Source organism: Balaenoptera borealis (assembly GCF_965194805.1).
Source record: "Balaenoptera borealis genome assembly, chromosome: 7".
In the NCBI taxonomy this organism is placed as follows: Eukaryota; Metazoa; Chordata; class Mammalia; order Artiodactyla; family Balaenopteridae; genus Balaenoptera; species Balaenoptera borealis.
Window position 1 is genome coordinate 53906118 of NC_138864.1, and position 17822 is coordinate 53923939.

At 45.2% G+C, this 17822-nt stretch overlaps 1 protein-coding gene across 2 annotated transcripts in view; it reads left to right on the top strand.

The window, feature by feature from the left end:
- The first annotated feature begins 867 nt into the window (after nt 1–867).
- IGF2BP3 (insulin like growth factor 2 mRNA binding protein 3) overlaps nt 868–17822 on the top strand; it is a 147487-nt gene continuing 130532 nt past the window's right edge. For both annotated transcript variants that reach the window (XM_082398391.1, XM_082398392.1), the window contains exons 1-2: nt 868–2211; nt 3584–3644. In XM_082398391.1, the coding sequence (XP_082254517.1) occupies nt 2037–2211; nt 3584–3644 (236 nt within the window). In that variant the 5' untranslated portion in view covers nt 868–2036. The remainder of the gene's footprint in view (nt 2212–3583; nt 3645–17822) is intronic.

The window sequence follows — 17822 nt, forward strand, 5'->3', positions numbered from 1 at the left end:
GATTGGACCAAAAGAAATGAACTATATCAACTGTCATAATTACTGAAGATGATTCAGTGTAAACAGTATTTTCTCTGCTACTCTATACATTTTACTAAATAATAAGAGTATTAAGTCATTAAAGATTCTTGCTTATAGTTCCATCCTATATATAATTGCAATCACTTTTAAAAAATAAGCATTCTTTTCCATGGAATACCTGTTAAAAATAAACCTCAAGTATCCTGGTGCAAATGAAGCCTTTGAGTGGAGTACACAATCATGAAACACTTGAAGATTTCCAAAAGAACCCCAGCACTCATTTCCGTATTCCTCGTCTCCAGTCCTCATTTTGTCGGCCCAGTAAGGCTCCACCGGGCCCAGACCCTCCCCCCAACACCCACCATTGTACTCGTTACACACAGGGGAAATTATGAATGGTTCTCTTGGCCAAATGCGGGCAGAAAAGAAGCAGAAAGAGACTCGAGCAATTTTTCGAGTGCAAATACCACCCAGGGGTAAAGCAGAGCGGGCTTCCTGTTTTAAGAGTCCCAAGTTCTCCAACTAAAATTCTTTAAATAAAAGTACCAGCCTACCCCACTCCTCCTCCTCCTCTGGAAACTACAGGAAGAAATGGTTTCCGTTTAAATACCGACTTTTCCCACTCTGAATTCTCGGCTCTGGCCTCCGAGGCTCGGGACGCCCCCATCCCCACGCCAGAAACCTCGGCCCCTGCGCTCCCCTCCCCCACCGGTGGCCAAGCCCGCCCCCGGCCTCATTGATCCCGGAGCCTTTTCTGAATCGCGCAACCAATGGCAAACGCGAAGCCCAAAGCCACCGCGAGCGCAGGCGGAGGCGGAGGAGGTGTCGCCCAGACACCCGCCCAGGACGCCGCGGGCTCCCATCCCCCATCCCCCTGGCTCGGGGCCGCCCCACTTCCCCGGTGCCCGCGACTGTAAAGGGTGCACAGGGTGGGGCGCGTCTGCCCGCCTCTCCCGCCCGCACCCACCCAGCCAGCCACCCCCTCACTGCGTTTCCGTCCCTGCCAGCCCTGGGAAGGTGCTCGCGGCTTTGCCGAGGTTACACTTGTGTCATGAAAGCCACAAGGCGAGTTCGGAATGGGGACTCTTTGGCTTTGTTAATTACCTCTTTTTAAAAATCGAACATTTAAAACTCCGGTAAATAGAGCTGAGGAATTGCCTAGTTAGCACCCCGACTCCTATCTCATTAAAAAAAAAAAAAAATCAATATTTCTCCCCTCCCCCTCCCCTCCCCCTCCGGATCCGCCCCGACCAGATAACCCTTTCTAAACTCCGTGGTGACAATCTGCTCCCCCGGCCGCGCTCCCCTCCGTGCCTCGGCTGCGGCTCCTTTAGCATTTTCCGCCCCTCTTCCTCCTCGCCTTCTCACGGTCCCTCGCCCAATCTCGTTTCCCCTCCCCCTCTTCCTCCTCCTGCTAGCTCTTTTTTTCCTGCGAAGCCCACTCTAATTGAGGCGCTGGGATTCCTCACGTGAGACGTTGATTTGTAGTTTGAACACGTGGCTCATTCAAAAAGCCGGACACTCGGAGCGGATTTTTTCCGCCTCCTGCGCCTTCCTCCCTCCACCCCTTTTCCCCTCCCCCCTGCCAGTCACCCTTCTGGGTTTTTTATGGGGAGGCGGCGCCTGCCCTCACGTAGTGTGATATTTTCACAGTCCGCTGGCCGATGCCAGAGGGGTTGGGGAGTAAGAGACAAAAAGTAGTTTCCCCCCCCCCTCCTCGCCTCCTTTTTCTCGCTAATCCCGCCTCCTCCTCCGAGTTAGGAAGACTCGTTGATGCGTTTGGGTTGTAGCAAGGCTTTTTCTTTTCTTCTTTTTTTTTAATACCTAGAAAAGGAAAAACAGAAACCCTCGGATCTGATTTTTCGCTCCTCGTTCTTGTCCTTGGTTCTTAGTGTGTCTGTGTATTTTAACGGCGAGAAGAGGAGGGGAACAAAACCCGCCGGATCCATCCATCGCTGTGGGTGGTTTTAATTTTTCGTTTTTCTCTTAATTTTTTTAAACAACCGCTCTTCACAATGAACAAACTGTATATCGGAAACCTCAGCGAGAACGCCGTCCCCTCGGACCTGGAAAGTATCTTCAAGGACGCCAAGATCCCGGTGTCGGGACCCTTCCTGGTGAAGACTGGCTACGCGTTTGTGGACTGTCCGGACGAGAGCTGGGCCCTCAAGGCCATCGAAGCGCTTTCAGGTGGGCCCCGGCCGGGCTCCGCCGGGACGCCTGCCCAGCCCCGCGCCGCTTGCCCGGGCCTGCCGGGGTCGGGCCGCGGCTGACACGGGGTTGTCCACACAGGGCCCCGGCCTGGGCGGGCGGGGGAGAGGGGACGAGGCCCGGGCGCCTGCACGCGTGGGTCGGGGCCCTTCTCCCAGCCCGGGCGCCTACCCGGCCCCCGCGGCTCCCCTCCCCCGCCGGGCTTTGAGGGCTGAGAGCGAACGCGCTGTCAAGAAAGCCCCGGCGCGGGCTCGGAGGGGGAGGCGGGGGGGACTGTGTGGCGCCTGGGAGCGGGGCTGGAGGAGGGGGGTGCTCGCCCCGCGCCCCGCCCGGGCCCAGGCGCGTGCTCCAGGCTCCGGCACGCCGGGCCTTGCTTGGGGGCCGAGAGCGAACGCCTGTTTCTCGCTCCTTCCTTCCTCTCCCTGCCGGTTATTTGTGGTGTTGGATTCGCTGCCTCCCCTCCCGCCCCAGAACCCGGTCGCGGGAGAACTCCAAGTGGCCTTGACCCGGCTGCCGAGCGAGGCCGCGGGTGGTGCCTAGCACGGGCGGCCCCGCGCTTCCCCTCAACCTTGCGGGAGGCGGGCGAGGGCGACCCGGGTTATTTGCTCGACCTTCCCGCGTACAACGAGCTAGAGGGGCAGGTGGGCGCGGGCGACCAGGGGTCGCCTCGGAGCGAGTCCCGCTGTGGCGCCGGGCTGCCAGGCTTCGGGCCGCGGCCTCCGGGACTGGTGGGGAGCGCTCGGCGAGGGCGGGGGGCCGTGCCTGGCGGGGAGGCGCGCGGGGGGGGGGACGCCCGGGGCAAGGCTGTGTTCAGGTCCCACTCCGAGCCACATGCCTTTCGGGGTGGCGGGTGGCGCGCCGTCCCTCGCGCGCTGTGCAGTCCGTGCTGAGCTGCGCCTCTGGACGTTCGCTCTTGCCGCGCCTGCCCTGCGGTCCTCGAGCCTTTCCCGCCGCTCACTGCCAGTTCCCGGCGGGCCTGGGCTTGAACCCGGGAGAAGGGCCTGGGCGCCCCCTCCTGAAGAAAGACCACGTAGCCCCTTCCCCCGAACTTGTCTTCTGGAGTCTCTGGGGAAGCGGACGTGGGGGGGGGGCGGGTAGAGTGTTCCCCAAGTAGTGGGTCAGCCAATTGATCCCCCTTCCCACCCATCTGTAAGTTACACACACGCAGCCTCCAGGGGCTCAGCTTCCCACCCGCGCGGGGCCGGTTTCTCTCTCGGCTTTGAGCCACGTCCGGGTGCCTTTCGGGGTCTCAGGAGGCCACTCGTGTCGCTGCTTAGGCTGTGCGGGTCCTTCGGGCCCAGAGAGCCGCTAAACCGGGCCAACTGCCCCTCCACCTCTTGTGTGTCCGCAGGTAAAGTGGAACTGCACGGGAAACTCATAGAAGTTGAGCACTCGGTCCCCAAAAGGCAAAGGTGAGCTTACTTATTATGTTCTCATTGATTCTGTTCTCAACCATTGGGAGGAGAGACTCAACACAGCTGAAAACAACTTTTCCTCTTACTGTTATTGGGTTGCTGTATGACTTGGCGTTTCCCGTCTTTTGCCTTTTAAGTTTCTGGCAGGTTAGTGGGTGTGAGTGTGAGTGTGTGTTGGTACTGCTGTGAAGGAATAGACGACTTGTCTGTGGCCCCTGCCACTGGATTATTGTTACTGGTATAAAGTCGCTTAAGGAAGCTCTCACAGCTACATGTTCTCCGGCAGAGTAGGTCAAGTTGCTGCAACAGGAAATCAAAGTCTCAAAGGGCAGTTTCTGGGCATCTGTGGGAATTAGGAAGCAATGGGTGACCGCTGCAGCCCGCCGCCCCCCACCTGAAAGTGCAGGATAGGCGAAAGCAGCTGCAGACACGCGCGGGTGTGGCGTGCCTTTCCTTCTCTGTCCCGAGTTGGCGGCGACGAGTCTGAGAGGCCTGGGAGGCCGTCCGCACATCTGAGAGGAGAGGAATTTGCCTTTACCCTGGTAGCTCGCCCGCCGGGATTGGAACACGTGAGTGAACGCCTGGGCTTCTCCTGCCCAGAAGCGCCTTTCAGTCACTGCAGAGTAAGACAGCTTTCTGCAAACCCGCCTTTGTCTCCAGGCCTTCCCCCTACTCCCCCCACCCCCGCCCCCATTTAAAAAATATTGCTTACAGATAACCACCAAGAGATGGAGAAGACTGAAGATTTTTGCTACTTAAACAAGGGGGGTTGCACTTTTCGGAAAGCATGTGTAGTGTGTCAGTTTACAGAATGTTTGGAGATTGTGTTTTAATCTCTGAAGTATTTTGGAGAAATGGCTCCCTTCTCCAGGGCAGGCCAGATCCCGGCTCTGTAGCACTGACTTGAAAGGCTCTGCTTCCTCCCGGTGGTGCTGGTGTTGGCTTATGCGTCGCTGGGCTTTGCAGGGTGGGGTTAGGGTTTCTTCCTTTCCCCACTCCCATCCCCCACTCCCAACCTGGGCCAAGTAGTAAGCTGGAAGTTAATTTAAACTAGGGCAGCCAGAGCGTCTGGTTAGATATTGGTGAGGGTGTGTATGCTGGAGGGTGGAAAGGGTTTGCTGTGCATTTGCCTGGTGCTTGGCTGGGAGAGATGCCTACCTAATAGGTCATCCTATGCCTATTTTTATTTTTTAAATTTATTTTTAAATTATTTTACTTTATTTTAAAGGGTGGTTTTTTTTTTAGTTTCTTTTTAAAATCAATTAATTAATTAATTAATTTTTGGCTGTGTTGGGTCTTCGCTGCTTCACGCAGGCTTTCTCTGGTTGCGGCGAGCGGGCTTCTCATTGCCGTGGCTTCTCTTGTTGCGGAGCACAGGCTCTAGGCGCCTGGGCTTCGGTAGTTGTGGCTCGCGGGCTCTAGAGCGCAGGCTCAGTAGCTGTGGCGCACGGGCTTAGTTGCTCCGCGGCATGTGGGATCTTCCCGGACTAGGGATCGAACCTGTGTCTCCTGCATTGGCAGGCCGATTCGTAATCACTGTGCCACCAGGGAAGTCCCTATGCCTATTTTTAGATTGAGCTCCCTTCCAGGTAAAGCACTTTCACAAATTGTGTTTTTGTTAGCGAGCCTGTTTGGATTTTTGTGGATTTCTCTTCTCCATGTGCTTAATTTTCATCAGGATAGTTGGAAAGGGATTTGGCGTGGCCAGATTTAGTTCTAGTGGGGAATTTTGGTAGGGGTCAAGTTATTTTATATAGCAGAATGGAATTCTCTTTTAAAAGCTAAAACAATAGAATGTGTACTGAAGACTATCTAAATTGATCTCAGTTTAATAAACGATTGAAAAATTGGGGGAGAAGTCATAGCTCCTTAAAAAAAGGTTAAAGGCATAGTCTGAATTGTTTACCTACTGGAAAAAAATGTAAGCACATTCTTCAAGTTCTAATTGGTTTCATGTTTAGCCACTGTATCTTAATTTTCTTCAGATGTTGAATAAGAAATAGGCAGATGGTTGTGTTGAAGGACAGGCATTTTAACATTTGAGAGTTTCTAAATTTAAACATTAAATGTCTTGACCTGTGTGTAAATGCAATAACTTTGCCTTACTCTCCTGATTTTCCTTCTCCAGGCTGGTGTGAATTTGTCCCCCATGTGTAGGGAATTAAAAACATTGTCTGGTTAATAGACTGCCTGTTTTATTCTTAAAGGCTTTTGCCCAACCTAAAAACATACTTAGTTTACTTGTTACTTTATGACAAACAGGAGTTGCTGCTTAGGAAATCACATAAAGTAAAATGTTACCAGTGGCAGAAAGTATTTATCAATGGAAACTTCTTCAGTTTATTAACAATGTAGATTAAATTTTGTAGCTGATTTTCATTAGCATTAAAATGCTGAGGATTTTGAATGATATTGTCTTACTAGCAAATAAGAGTGAGTACATTGGAGACAACTTTTTTTTTTTTTTAACTGATTTAGAAAGCAATCAAGTAAGTCCTTTGCTTGTACAGAAATGGCTAAAAACAACAATAGAGCTTGCTTTCTCTGCCCAGGGATTTTTAAAAAAATTTTTTAATTTAAATTTTTATTTCATTTATTTATTTTTGGCTGTGTTGGGTCTTCGTTGCTGCACGCGGGCTTCTCTTCGTTGCGGTGCGCGGGCTTCTCATTGCGTTGGCTTCTCTTGTTGCGGAGCATGGACTCTAGGCACGCGGGCTCAGTAGTTGTGGCTCGAGGGCTCTAGAGCGCAGGCTCAGTAATTGTGGTGAACAGGCTTAGTTGCTCCGCGGCATGTGGAATCTTCCCGGACCAGGGATCGAACCTTTGTCCCCTGCATTGGCAGGCAGATTCTTATCCACTGCGCTACTGGGGAAGCCCTACCCGGGGAGATTTGCTGGAAATCTGTGTTACAATTTTGTTCTAACTGAACCTTGGAACTGTGTTGTAGTTTTCCTTATCTGGACTGTTCCACTGTCTGAATAGGCTTTGGGAGAGGGCAGAGAAGGCACCTTGGTGATCCACATGCCCAGCACCTATAGGAGGGTCAAGAGGTGGTACTGGTGACAGTGAATTGAATGCCGCGGACCAGTCCTTGCCAGTGAGCCTGCTGGACTTCTGGGTGGAGTTCTTTGTGCTTAGCAGTCATTGCATTCCATCCCATCATCATGTGGGCACCTGAGGCAGGCATACCCACATATGCAGCAGTGACCTTTATACCTGCTGTGCAAGGCATGTTGGGAGCCCGGTGCTGAAGAATGCTTATGGCAGCACTCTGAGATGGATCAATGGGCTTGCAGCAGCTAAACAGGGGAGCAGGCCCAGGGGGTGATTTGATGCGTGGTAGGATGGCCCACCTCTGACGGGGAGCAGAGCTGGGTGGGACCATTTCAGGAAGGGGCATTGTTGAGTTTGGTTCAGACCAAGCTTAGCTCATGATTACCGAAGTCACAAGGGAATGTGGAAGGAATGTTGCTTTTCTGCATTCAGATACCCCCCAGTTGGGGAAGATTATAGCAGTGCTTCACAGAGTTTGAGGTTCCCTGCATCCAGAATGAAGAGAAGATTGCACTGAGTACCAGTGATAGTGTTGTACTTTTTGTTACAGATATAAAAGATACAGCACATGAAGACTTGGCTTCACTCTGGAGGTATAAGCTTTAAAAAGAATTTCCCTCCCTCCTTGGGGGTGAGGGTGGGTGTGAAAATTGTTTTTACTTTGGAAGACGGTAGCTGACTTTGGTTGGAAGAGTCACTGGTATCTTGGGGAACCTTGTGTGTGCCCCTATATGATTTTGTAAATAGCACCGATTTCCTTTTTGTTATGTTGTGGGCTCTTGGGCATGGGAGGGGTAACAGGAAAGTTGCTGACACTGGGGAACTGAGCGGATGGTGGTTTAATTCGTTTTCCATTACTTTTTTAAATTATGAAAATTTGTGTATTTTCCAGCTTTTTCTAGCTTAAACTTTCTCATGATTTAGCTCTTGGCCTTGATTAGAATTGTATGTAGCCAAAACATATTTGAATGAAAGAGAAAAAATAGTGGGATATCATAGTTAATATTTTTCCAGGAAGGATCCGTTAAAACAGACTGTGGTGCCTAAGCTCAAATGTCTTTGTTTCTTGCTTCCTTAAAATTAAAAAAAAAAAAAAAAAAAAAAAAGGAAATAAAATGAACAGCTTATTTCCGTATTAGAATCTTATGTTTAGCATATAAATGGGGTAGAGCATGTATAAAAATTACTGTGGTTTTAAATATATCTTACTTCAAATGGCCATTTAAAAGCTAGTGCTGTCTTTTAAAAGCTGTTAAGTATAGAATAGGATGGTGCCATGACTAGCCATGTGCCCATTAGCCAGGGCATAAGACCCTGTTGTCTCAGGACAGAAGCTGCTTTTAATGCTAAATATTTTAACAGGTATGCCCCTGGTTTATCAGTGGTGGTACAGGTGAATCTTGTGAATTAGGGGAATTTCTCAAACATGCATAGCCCTGAGATTCTGAATGTTAGGAAACTTTCACGGCTGGTAAAGAATCATAGGCAAGGTTATCTTTGCAGTGCTCGGTTTAAGATCAGTAATGCATGACTGCTTAAGTGGTTGTAGCCAATGAGATTTTTCTTGATTTCACGTTGTTTTCTCAGTACGGTTTGAGAAAGTTTAAAAGATTTCTTACTTTTCTTTCTCACTTTATTAGAATTAAAAAAAAAAACGTTGATAAGTAGCTTCTGTGTGGCTGTCCATGATAACAAGGAAGACGTTATGAAAACGTGACATGTGCCTGGAGCCAGTGGGAACTGAGAATCTTGGCTTCTGTTTCTGGTTTCCTTTTGATTTGTGTGATGACTTACATTCTCTGTTCACGCCAAATGCCATTATAATAAACTAACAGGAGGCATATTTTGTTCTGAGTTTTGCATTCTGCTTGAAATAAATGAGTTACCAGCTAAGGTTTAAAAATATATTTTGGAATTGCAGAGAGCTGGGCTTTTCCCTGTAAGGAACTTGACTTGTATTTCTTTTCTGTAGTATGGTAGTTCGGTTGCTTTTGCACGTGTACCTCTTTTGGGCAGTCAGCAAGAGGGACATGATCTTTGCCATACTTTGAAATGCTTTTGTGAGCCACACTACTGTAGTTCATGTGTTGTTATAGGTCTGGGATTTTGTATTAAAGTGAAGCTGTTGAGCCACCTTGATATATATTTTGAAGCAACTCCATTTTAATAGTCTTTAGCAGCATTCAGACAGCAACTTTTCTAGCAGTAACTAATTTTGAAAAGTGTGAATTATCCATTCAGGAACGCTGGTGGTTGGTTTCGTCTGGGAGGAAGGAGAGAGTCTGTGCTATTCTTAGTTGAGTTTCCTTTATCAACTGTTGACTCTGATTCAAGCTTCTAGAGTCATAAGACAGGAGGTGGCAGTGTGGGAGCAGTGACCAAGGGATAGGATTGGCATTTTTATTTTTAAAAATTTTTATTGAGTTATAATTTACATACCATACAATTCACTTGCTTTACTTGTGCAATTCAATGATTTTTGGTATATTTACAGAGTTGTGTAACTATCACCACAGGCATAGAACTTTTTGTTGTTGTTTGTTTGGTTTTTGTTTTTGTTTTTGTTTTGGCCACGTGGCATGTGGGATCTTAGTTCCCCGACCAGGGATTGAACCCGTGCCCCCTGCATTGGAAGTGTGAAGTCTTAACCGTTGGACTGCCAGGGAAGTCCCTGGATTGGCATGTTTACTTAGGATCTCTGCCCCATAAATCTGATGTTTACAAATGGGCTTTGACTACAGAGTTTTGCTTGAAAGCTGGTTGCAAACAGTTTTCAGTGTTCTATTAAGATTTATCGTGGTCTGAAATTGCTGTTTGGTAAGTATTTGGTAAATAAACACAGCTATAAATATCAATATAGTATAGGAATTTTGTTGCCCTGAAGGGGAGTCCATAGTACATAAATTATGTGTTTGAGAGAATTATGCTGAGGCCATTTAACTTGATTAGGAAAAGGTTTGAAATTATGGAATTATTGTTTCCTCAAACCAAACTTTGAAATGAAAAAAAAAAAATGCTGTTAAAATCTAGTGGAACTCTAAGCTGAAAGAGGCCTGAGTCCTTAGAATATCGGCCACTATCACTTAGTTGTTTAGGATGTTGATTCCATTGTGATCATGGTGTTTCAGTTCTCTGTCGCAGCACCCTGAAAATTGGTGCCTCGAAACAACAGCGACTTACTTTTTCCTATGGTCATATGGGTCTGTTAGGTGGTTAGTTCTGTTCCACGTGGTATCATTTTGGGTCATTTACTAAGCTGGGCTCAAAGGTCCAAGAAGACTTCACTCACATGTCTGGCCTCTTGGTGCTTATCCAGGTCATCTTTCTCTACTCTGTGTCTCATCACTCAGTAGTGGCCCCTGGCTGGCTACCCCAAGTGAAATCAGAAGCTGCTGGGCCTCTTAAGGGCTAGGTGCAGAATTGGCACATTGTTGCTTTTAATCCCATTCTATTGATAAAGGCAGGCCACGAGGCCAGGACAGGTTCAAGGGGGGTGTGGAAATAGCTTCTCTCTCTTGATGGTGGAGTGGCATGCATGTACACAGAGGAGGAATTGATGGTGGCCATCTTTGTAGATTTCCACAAACTGGAGGAGGGGAGCATTTAGGCTTGAAAATGCTTAGAACATAAAATACCTGAAAATAGCATTTAGCACTAGAAATGGGGAGCCAGTCCCCTTGTAATATGCTGGTAAGAGGATGGTGTTAACTTTTGAGGTAACGAGTAGTGGTCAGTCTCTGTTTATTTCTACGGAACAGCTAATAGGGTTTGCTGATGGATTGGATGAGAGGTGTGAGAAGAGGAAAGGATGACAAGATTTTTTGACCAGAACAACTGGTTGGAAGGTGGTGCCATTGACCAAAATGGAGAGTATTGTGAGACAAACAGGTTCTTGGGTGGAAGTCAGGAGCTTTACTTTTGGCATATTTTGTTTCTAATGCTTATTAGAAATTTAAATGAGGAAGTCAAGTAGGTAGTTGGATATATTGATCTGGAGCCCAGGAGAAGGTAGGAAGCGGAGGTGAGCATTCGAGGCTTCATTAGCTTGTGGTATTGACATCATGGAATTGGACAAGATCATCAAGGAACTGAGCCTGGAGCTCTAGGAGGAAGGAGGGACCAGCAGAGGAGAGTGAAGGAGGCCAGTGATTAGCGGAAGTCAAGCACAGCGAACTGTTTCTGAGAGAGAAGTGAAGAAAGCCTGTGGAGAAGGAAAGTAATCAACTGTGTAGCGTATCACTGAGAGTTTGTGCTTTAGATGGATGAAAAAGTGAGTGGGAGTGGTGTTAAGTCTCAGCCTTCTGGCTGTGCTGTAAATAAATGGAGAGCGATTTACAAATTTTGGAGCAACCTGGAATACAGCCTTTCTTCCAGGATTCATTTATTAGGCTTTTAGTTCATTTTTTTTTTTTTTTTTTATGTTCCAGAAACATCTATAAGTATGTTCTATTTTTAAGTTGCTAGAGATGGAAGCAGCTCCTAAGGTTAGTAGATCCTCCTCTTGTTCAGTGGGCAAGACTTGTTGGTAACAGTTGACCTACACTCTGGCGTCTGTTTTGACACTTCTGGTGACTGTGAGCTCACTTTCTCGTGGACAACCCATTCTGCTTTTTATTAGTACATATTTGGTTCCAAAACAGTGCAAAGTCCAGTGCTTCTATGTGCTTGTCTAAATACTTGATTAAAGACAAGCAAAGGCTGACACTAATGGCCACAATATTTTTGAATATTATGGGCGAGGTTTAAAATACTTTAATCACTTTGTTATTTTAGTATACTTGAATAAAGCATTCTGTCCATTTTATTCATAAAATTTAAGTTATAAGAAATATAAGAAACCCTTGAAGTGCCCTAAATTCTCTCATTTTTGCATATTAAAAAATCTGGTCCTTGGTAAAGTAGCCTCCTTCTCAAATTATGAATACTGTCTTTGGCCACAGGAGTCACCAAAACAAGGTGATATGTTAGAGCACTTGATTTTGAGGCAGGTGACTTGGTCTGAATAACTCTTTTAAGACTTTCTTTGTCTATGCAAGTCCTTTGATTAATAAAATGCTACTTTCAGAATGTGTTAAACACCTACTATTTTAAGAGAGAAAACTAATAAAAATGAGATAGCACAATAGGGTTTTTTAAAAATGGTATTAGTTGCTTTACCAAAGGATTTTCCGTAAAGCCCTGGGAGAAGAAGTGACTTGCCCATGGCGCTGCAGGTGATTAGTGGAACCCATTTCCAGGTCCTGTGACTCTGCCCTGTCTTCATTTCTCCCATTTAAAGTTGTCAAATCCTCAAAAAGTAGCTTACACAGCAGCCTGATCTTGTTTGCAGTGGCAAGTCGGAGCAGAGATGTCCTGTTTCTTGCTTTCTCTGAAGAAAAAAGAAATCTTGTTTGGCTTCTTTGAAGGGTTGATTTATTGTCTTCCTGCAGGGAAAAGACAGGTACAAGTAGTCTGGAATCCGGGGCTTACTGCAGAATAAAAATATCCGGACATCCTGTTTTAAGACAGAAAATGAGACTACTTTTTCCTTGAAGGTTTTTTTGTTTTTTTGTTTTGCTTTGTTAAGCAGCTTCATCTTAGTATAAATGAATTGCAGGGAAGTTGGAGGGGGCCTAAGGAGATATGAGTCTAGAACAGAGGGCATGAGGAGGTAGATGCCATGGCTTTATCCCAGGCAGGTGATTGTGATTCACAGCATGTGTTTTAGATGGCAAAAGAGGTAGAGGTGTCCTGTGTGGAGTCCATGGTGCCTGGTCGTCCCGCCTTGTTACCAAGTTTAGTAGGATCCTGCCTCGTGGAAAGAAGTCTCTTAAGCTTGGGATATTAAGGACTGGGAGAGAGTAGGAGGGGGAAATCGTACTGAAACATCTTGATGAGGAGCCCTGACGCTTGCCTCATGTGCTCTTGTTGAACTGAAGGGTGTAGCCAGAAGAATGTTACATCTGGGTTTGAATCCCAACTCTACTTTCTGAATTCATGATGATAAATGTTTAAGGATGAGGAAATCAAATTTGGGAGGTTAGAATGGAAAGGATGCCTCAGGATCCTGGGGATGTGTATATAAAGCATCAATACAGCATCACCCAGTAGTCACTCCCATGGCAGCTGTTATATTTTTTCCTCTTGAGATTCAAATGTGAAGGCTGGATGTATATTATATTTGGTGGTGATAACAGAAATATGAAAAATTTTTGTTCTGTTTGGGATATGGGCTCATAAAAGTAGAAATCTTTGGGTGGTGTCTTTTTGTTTTTATCTTCATTGAGTATTTATTACTTTAAAAAAAAAATTAAGGTATAACCTAGGTACAATAGAGTATATGAATATTAAATAAAACATCTTGATGAATTCTTAACAAATGTATGCATGTAAATTAATTCAAAACACATGAATTGTGAAAATATTTGTTCTTTAATCCTCCCTATCCCCGTGTATTTCCCATGTCTTATAGCTGGTAACTTGGTATATTATTTTTCAGAAATTTTTCTGTGCATGTATCCACACTTTTTAATTTAATAATCAAATCATACTGTTTATTTTTTGTGCTTTTACTAAATAATGTATCCTGAAGAATCTTCAGTGTAGGTACAAATAGTTCACTCTCCTTAAACCAAGTTGCATTGCAACAATATAAATAGTTGCAACAATTTAAATGTTCTTTTCATAGTGATTTCAGTGGAGCATAAGTATATGTATGTCATAGGACTCTTGGTTGGATATATATATATTTTTTTTAATAAATGTATTTATGTATTTATTTATTTTTGGCTGAGTTGGGTCTTTGTTGCTATGTGCGGGCTTTCTCTAGTTGTGGCGAGCGGGGGCTGCTCTTCGTTGCTGTGCGCAGGCTTCTCATTGCAGTGGCTTCTCTTGTTGCAGAGCACGGGCTCTAGGCGCGTGGGCTTCGGTAGTTGTGGCACATGGGCTCTAGAGCACAGGCTCAGTTGCGGCGCACGGGCTTATTTGCTCCGTGGCACGTGGGATCTTCCCGGACCAGGACTTGAACCCATGTCACCTGCATTGGCAGGTGTATTCTTAACCACTGCACCACCAGGGAAGCTTGGTTGGATATTTCTATAAGGTGAATTCTTAGACTGAAAATTGCTATGTCAACAGACATGCACATTTAAATTTGGAAGTGCTCTGCCCAAAACATAAGTTTACTTATTGACATGGTTAGTCATAGTTTGACAACCAAGGAGCTGTTTTCAGTGAATTGTGCAGTGAGACAGTTTGATTAAAAACTGTCTTTTCTTTCTTTCTTTTTTTAAAAAAAAATTTAATTAATTAATTAATTTATTTTTGGCTGTGTTGGGTCTCCATTGCTGCACGTGGGCTTTCGCTAGTTGTGGTGATTGGGGGATACTCTTCGTTGTGGTGCACGGGCTTCTCATTGCAGTGGCTTCTCTCTTTGTGGAGCACGGGCTGTAGGCTCATGGGCTTCAGTAGTTGTGGCTCACGGGCTCTAGAGCGCAGGCTCAGTAGTTGTGGCGCACGGGCTTAGTTGCTCCACGGCATGTGGGATCTTCCTGGACCAGGGCTTGAACCCGTGTTGCCTGCATTGGCAGGTGGATTCTTAACCACTGTGCCACCATAGAAGCCCGTAAAACGGTCTTTTCAAGCATGGAGGACTGTATCATTCTAGGAACAGCCTTATTCTTTCTACCATGGATGTTCTGCTGACTCTGACAAGTTTAGGTCCCGATTCATTTGTGTCCCTTGCATGTAAAAATTAAGTCAAAGCTATAAAGATTAAATTCTGAAAACTTAAAGTTCGAATACCTGAGGTTTATGTTCTCTTATACTTACCACCTTGAATTTTGGATCTTTTTTTTTTTAATTAATTAATTAATTAATTTATTTATTTATGGCTGTGTTGGGTCTTCGTTTCTATGCGAGGGTTTTCTCTAGTTGTGGCAAGTGGGAGCCGCTCTTCATCGCGGTGCGCGGGCCTCTCACTATCGCGGCCTCTCTTATTGTGGAGCACAGGCTCCAGACGCGCAGGCTCAGTAGTTGTGGCTCACGGGCCCAGTTGCTCCGTGGCACGTGGGATCTTCCCAGACCAGGGCTCGAACCCGTGTCCCCTGCATTGGCAGGCAGATTCTCAACCACTGCGCCACCAGGGAAGCCCTTGAATTTTGGATCTTACCTCAGAAACTAACAATACTTACTTGCAGTGGGAGCTTTACTAAATAATATTTTGAGGAGAAATTTGATTAAGAATTAGTTTTCAAAGCAAAATAAGCAAAGACAACAACAAACAACAACAACAACAAAAAGAATTAGTTTTCAAAACAAAGTCCTCCTCAGCTTGCCACTGGAACTGGGCAGATGATGATTGGTGAGCTTATTTAAGAAAACCTATGATGATGATTGAGTTCTCTCCAGTGATCCCCAAATGTTTACTACTTTTTTAAAGTCAGCTGTTCTTGCAAAAATGGAGAAGCTCTTGGTTTTCTTTGGAGAGATAAGTGTGGTTGGAAATTTTAATTTCTGTATTTTTGGTGTGCAAGTTTACCTATTTCTGCATTTTGTTTTTTGAGTTTCAGAAGTGAATTCATTCCTTATGGCTTATAAAAAGTTTTTAGTTTAACAAGCATAGATGGAGCACCTGTGCTTGTAGGCAGTTCCATACTAGGTTTCAGGGGCTAGAAAGATGAAGAAGATACTTGTTCTGAAGAAAAGTACATGGAGTATAGTGACTTGTACTTTGTTCTGTCTCAATCCCTGAGTGATATTTTTGTCTTCAGCACTAACAGTGGCTCACGGTGCCAGTGATCCCAGAGGTGGATTAATATCTCTGCAGGTAGAGAAGGGGTAAATACATCACGAGTTATGTATGGGATGCCCCAGAAACACAGGAGGCGCGTTGGGCTTAGCTGAGTGTTGGTGCAGCCAGCTAGGCATAGGTTCAGAGAGCAAGGCATGTGAAGGCAACTGAGGCTGTGTGCAGTGGGGATGGGAAAGGCAGAAGAGACAGCAGGAGGCAAGGCATGTAAGTGTGAAATACCCTGGTGTGTGCGGGGGAATGGCAAGCTGTTCGGAATTAGAGAGGCCCGAGTGTGAGGCAGGATTGTGGTGGAGCCTGAGCCCATAGGGGCAGCAAGAGCACCCCGTGTTCTGCTAGGCTCAGGAGATCTGATTCTTCATGCGTTTAACTTTAGGGGTTCACTCAGTTTAGTTAATGTCATTTACCAGATGGTTATTTGGGATCATCTCATGCAAGACTTGGTGCTTGGGTTAATTTGGGGATCTGCTCACCAGCAGATTATGTTGAGCTGCTTTTACCTCTTAAGTGCTTCCTGGAAACGGCTGTGCCCCAGAACATTACATGGGGCATGGAGCTGTTCCCAGGATACCCTCTGACAGGGTGATTAGGGTAAATCGTGAGAGGACTAGGAACCCTGTAGTAAGGCTGACTGAGCCTATGCCGCTTTTTTAAGGTCAGTTATGACAGTCATAGTTTTAGTCAATGGTAATGATTAAACCACCTGGTATTATTTGATTTTATTAAGACATCTCAAATGATATAATGAACCTTTGGAGAAAAATGAGACCCTTCTATGTACACACACTATTTTTTTTTTTTTTGGCAAGGCAAGAAAAATTTATTTTTTTATTTTTATTTTTATTTTTTGGCCATGTCGCGTGGCCTATGGGACTTTAACTCCCCAATGAGGGATCGAACTTGGGCCCTCCGCAGTGAGAGCGTGGAGTCCTAACCACTGGACTGCCAGGGAATTCCCAGGAAAATTTAAACATAAAAAAATGTTCTCTGGCCTGTGGCCTCCCCTCTCCCCGCACTGTGCATCGTGTATCTGCATTAGGCATTGACCAAACCTCCCCCATCAGCAGAAATACCTGCTCAACCATAAAGAGCAGCATTCTCCAAGCGTCAACAAGACAACTCCTAGATCTGCCATTTCTTTCTTAGATCAACTAATTTTTCATTGATGTGTACTTAGTCTTCTGTTTTTTTATAAGTCAGTTTAGATGATATCTACCTCCCTCCCTAGACTAGAATGATGAGATCAATGTTCTTATATTACCTTTTACCTTCTTTTCCCATTTCTCTCCCAATTTTTTTACTTTTATAATTTTTAAAAAATTGAAGTATAGTTGATTTACAATGTGTTAATTTCTACTGTGCGGCAAAGTGATTCAGTTATACATATACATTATTTTTTATATTCTTTTCCATTATGGTTTATCACAGGATACTGAATATAGTTCCCTGTGCTATACAGTAGGACCTTATAGTTTATCCATTCTATATATAATAGTGTGCATCTGCTAATCCCAAACTCCCACTCCATCCCTCCCCACCCCCTTGGCAACCACAAGTCTGTTCTCTGTCTGTGAGTCTGTTTCTGTTTCGTAGGTAGGTTCATTTGTGTCATATTTTAGATTCCGCTGTGCACACACTATTAACTGAGCAAAATTAGGGGCAGCAGTACACAAACTGTTGGGAGGGTCAGTGGTACCTTGCTTGGAATCACACAGACGTCAGTTAGAATCCTTGCTCATCTCTGTGATCCCAGGCAAACTGATGGTACTCTGGATTTCTCCGCTTATCTGTAAATAGGGGCAATAAAACTTATTGCGCGAGGTTGTTGGGAATTAAATGATAATGTTTGTAAAGGACTTCTTGGAGTATCTGACACCTAAGTGGTGTTGTCTTATATTAGTAAGTGTGTGTATTTACAAGTGGAGATTGAAAATAAGAGTTGAGTGTATCTATTCCTGCATAATCCCATAGTTTGCTCTCACATGTACAGATACATAGAAATGTTTCACACTTCTTTGTAGAGTACGAGTTATGCATTTTGAATAAGTTAAGAGTTTGTATTAAAAAAAAAAGTTTGTACTTTATGTCTGGATGTGTAGGTCTTAGCATCCCTAAAATGTGTCCAGTTAGGAAATTCTCTTAAGAGAGATCATATTATTTAAAAAAACAAAAGACTAGGAGATAAAGAACTCCTGTTAATCTCAAAAAGGTAGACAACATACTACAAAAATGTACAAAGGATAAGCAGCAGTTCAGAAGGGGTTATCTGAAAGGCCAATCTACTTAGGAAGAGATACCCTATCTCACTAGTCATTAGGGAAATGCCAATTGTA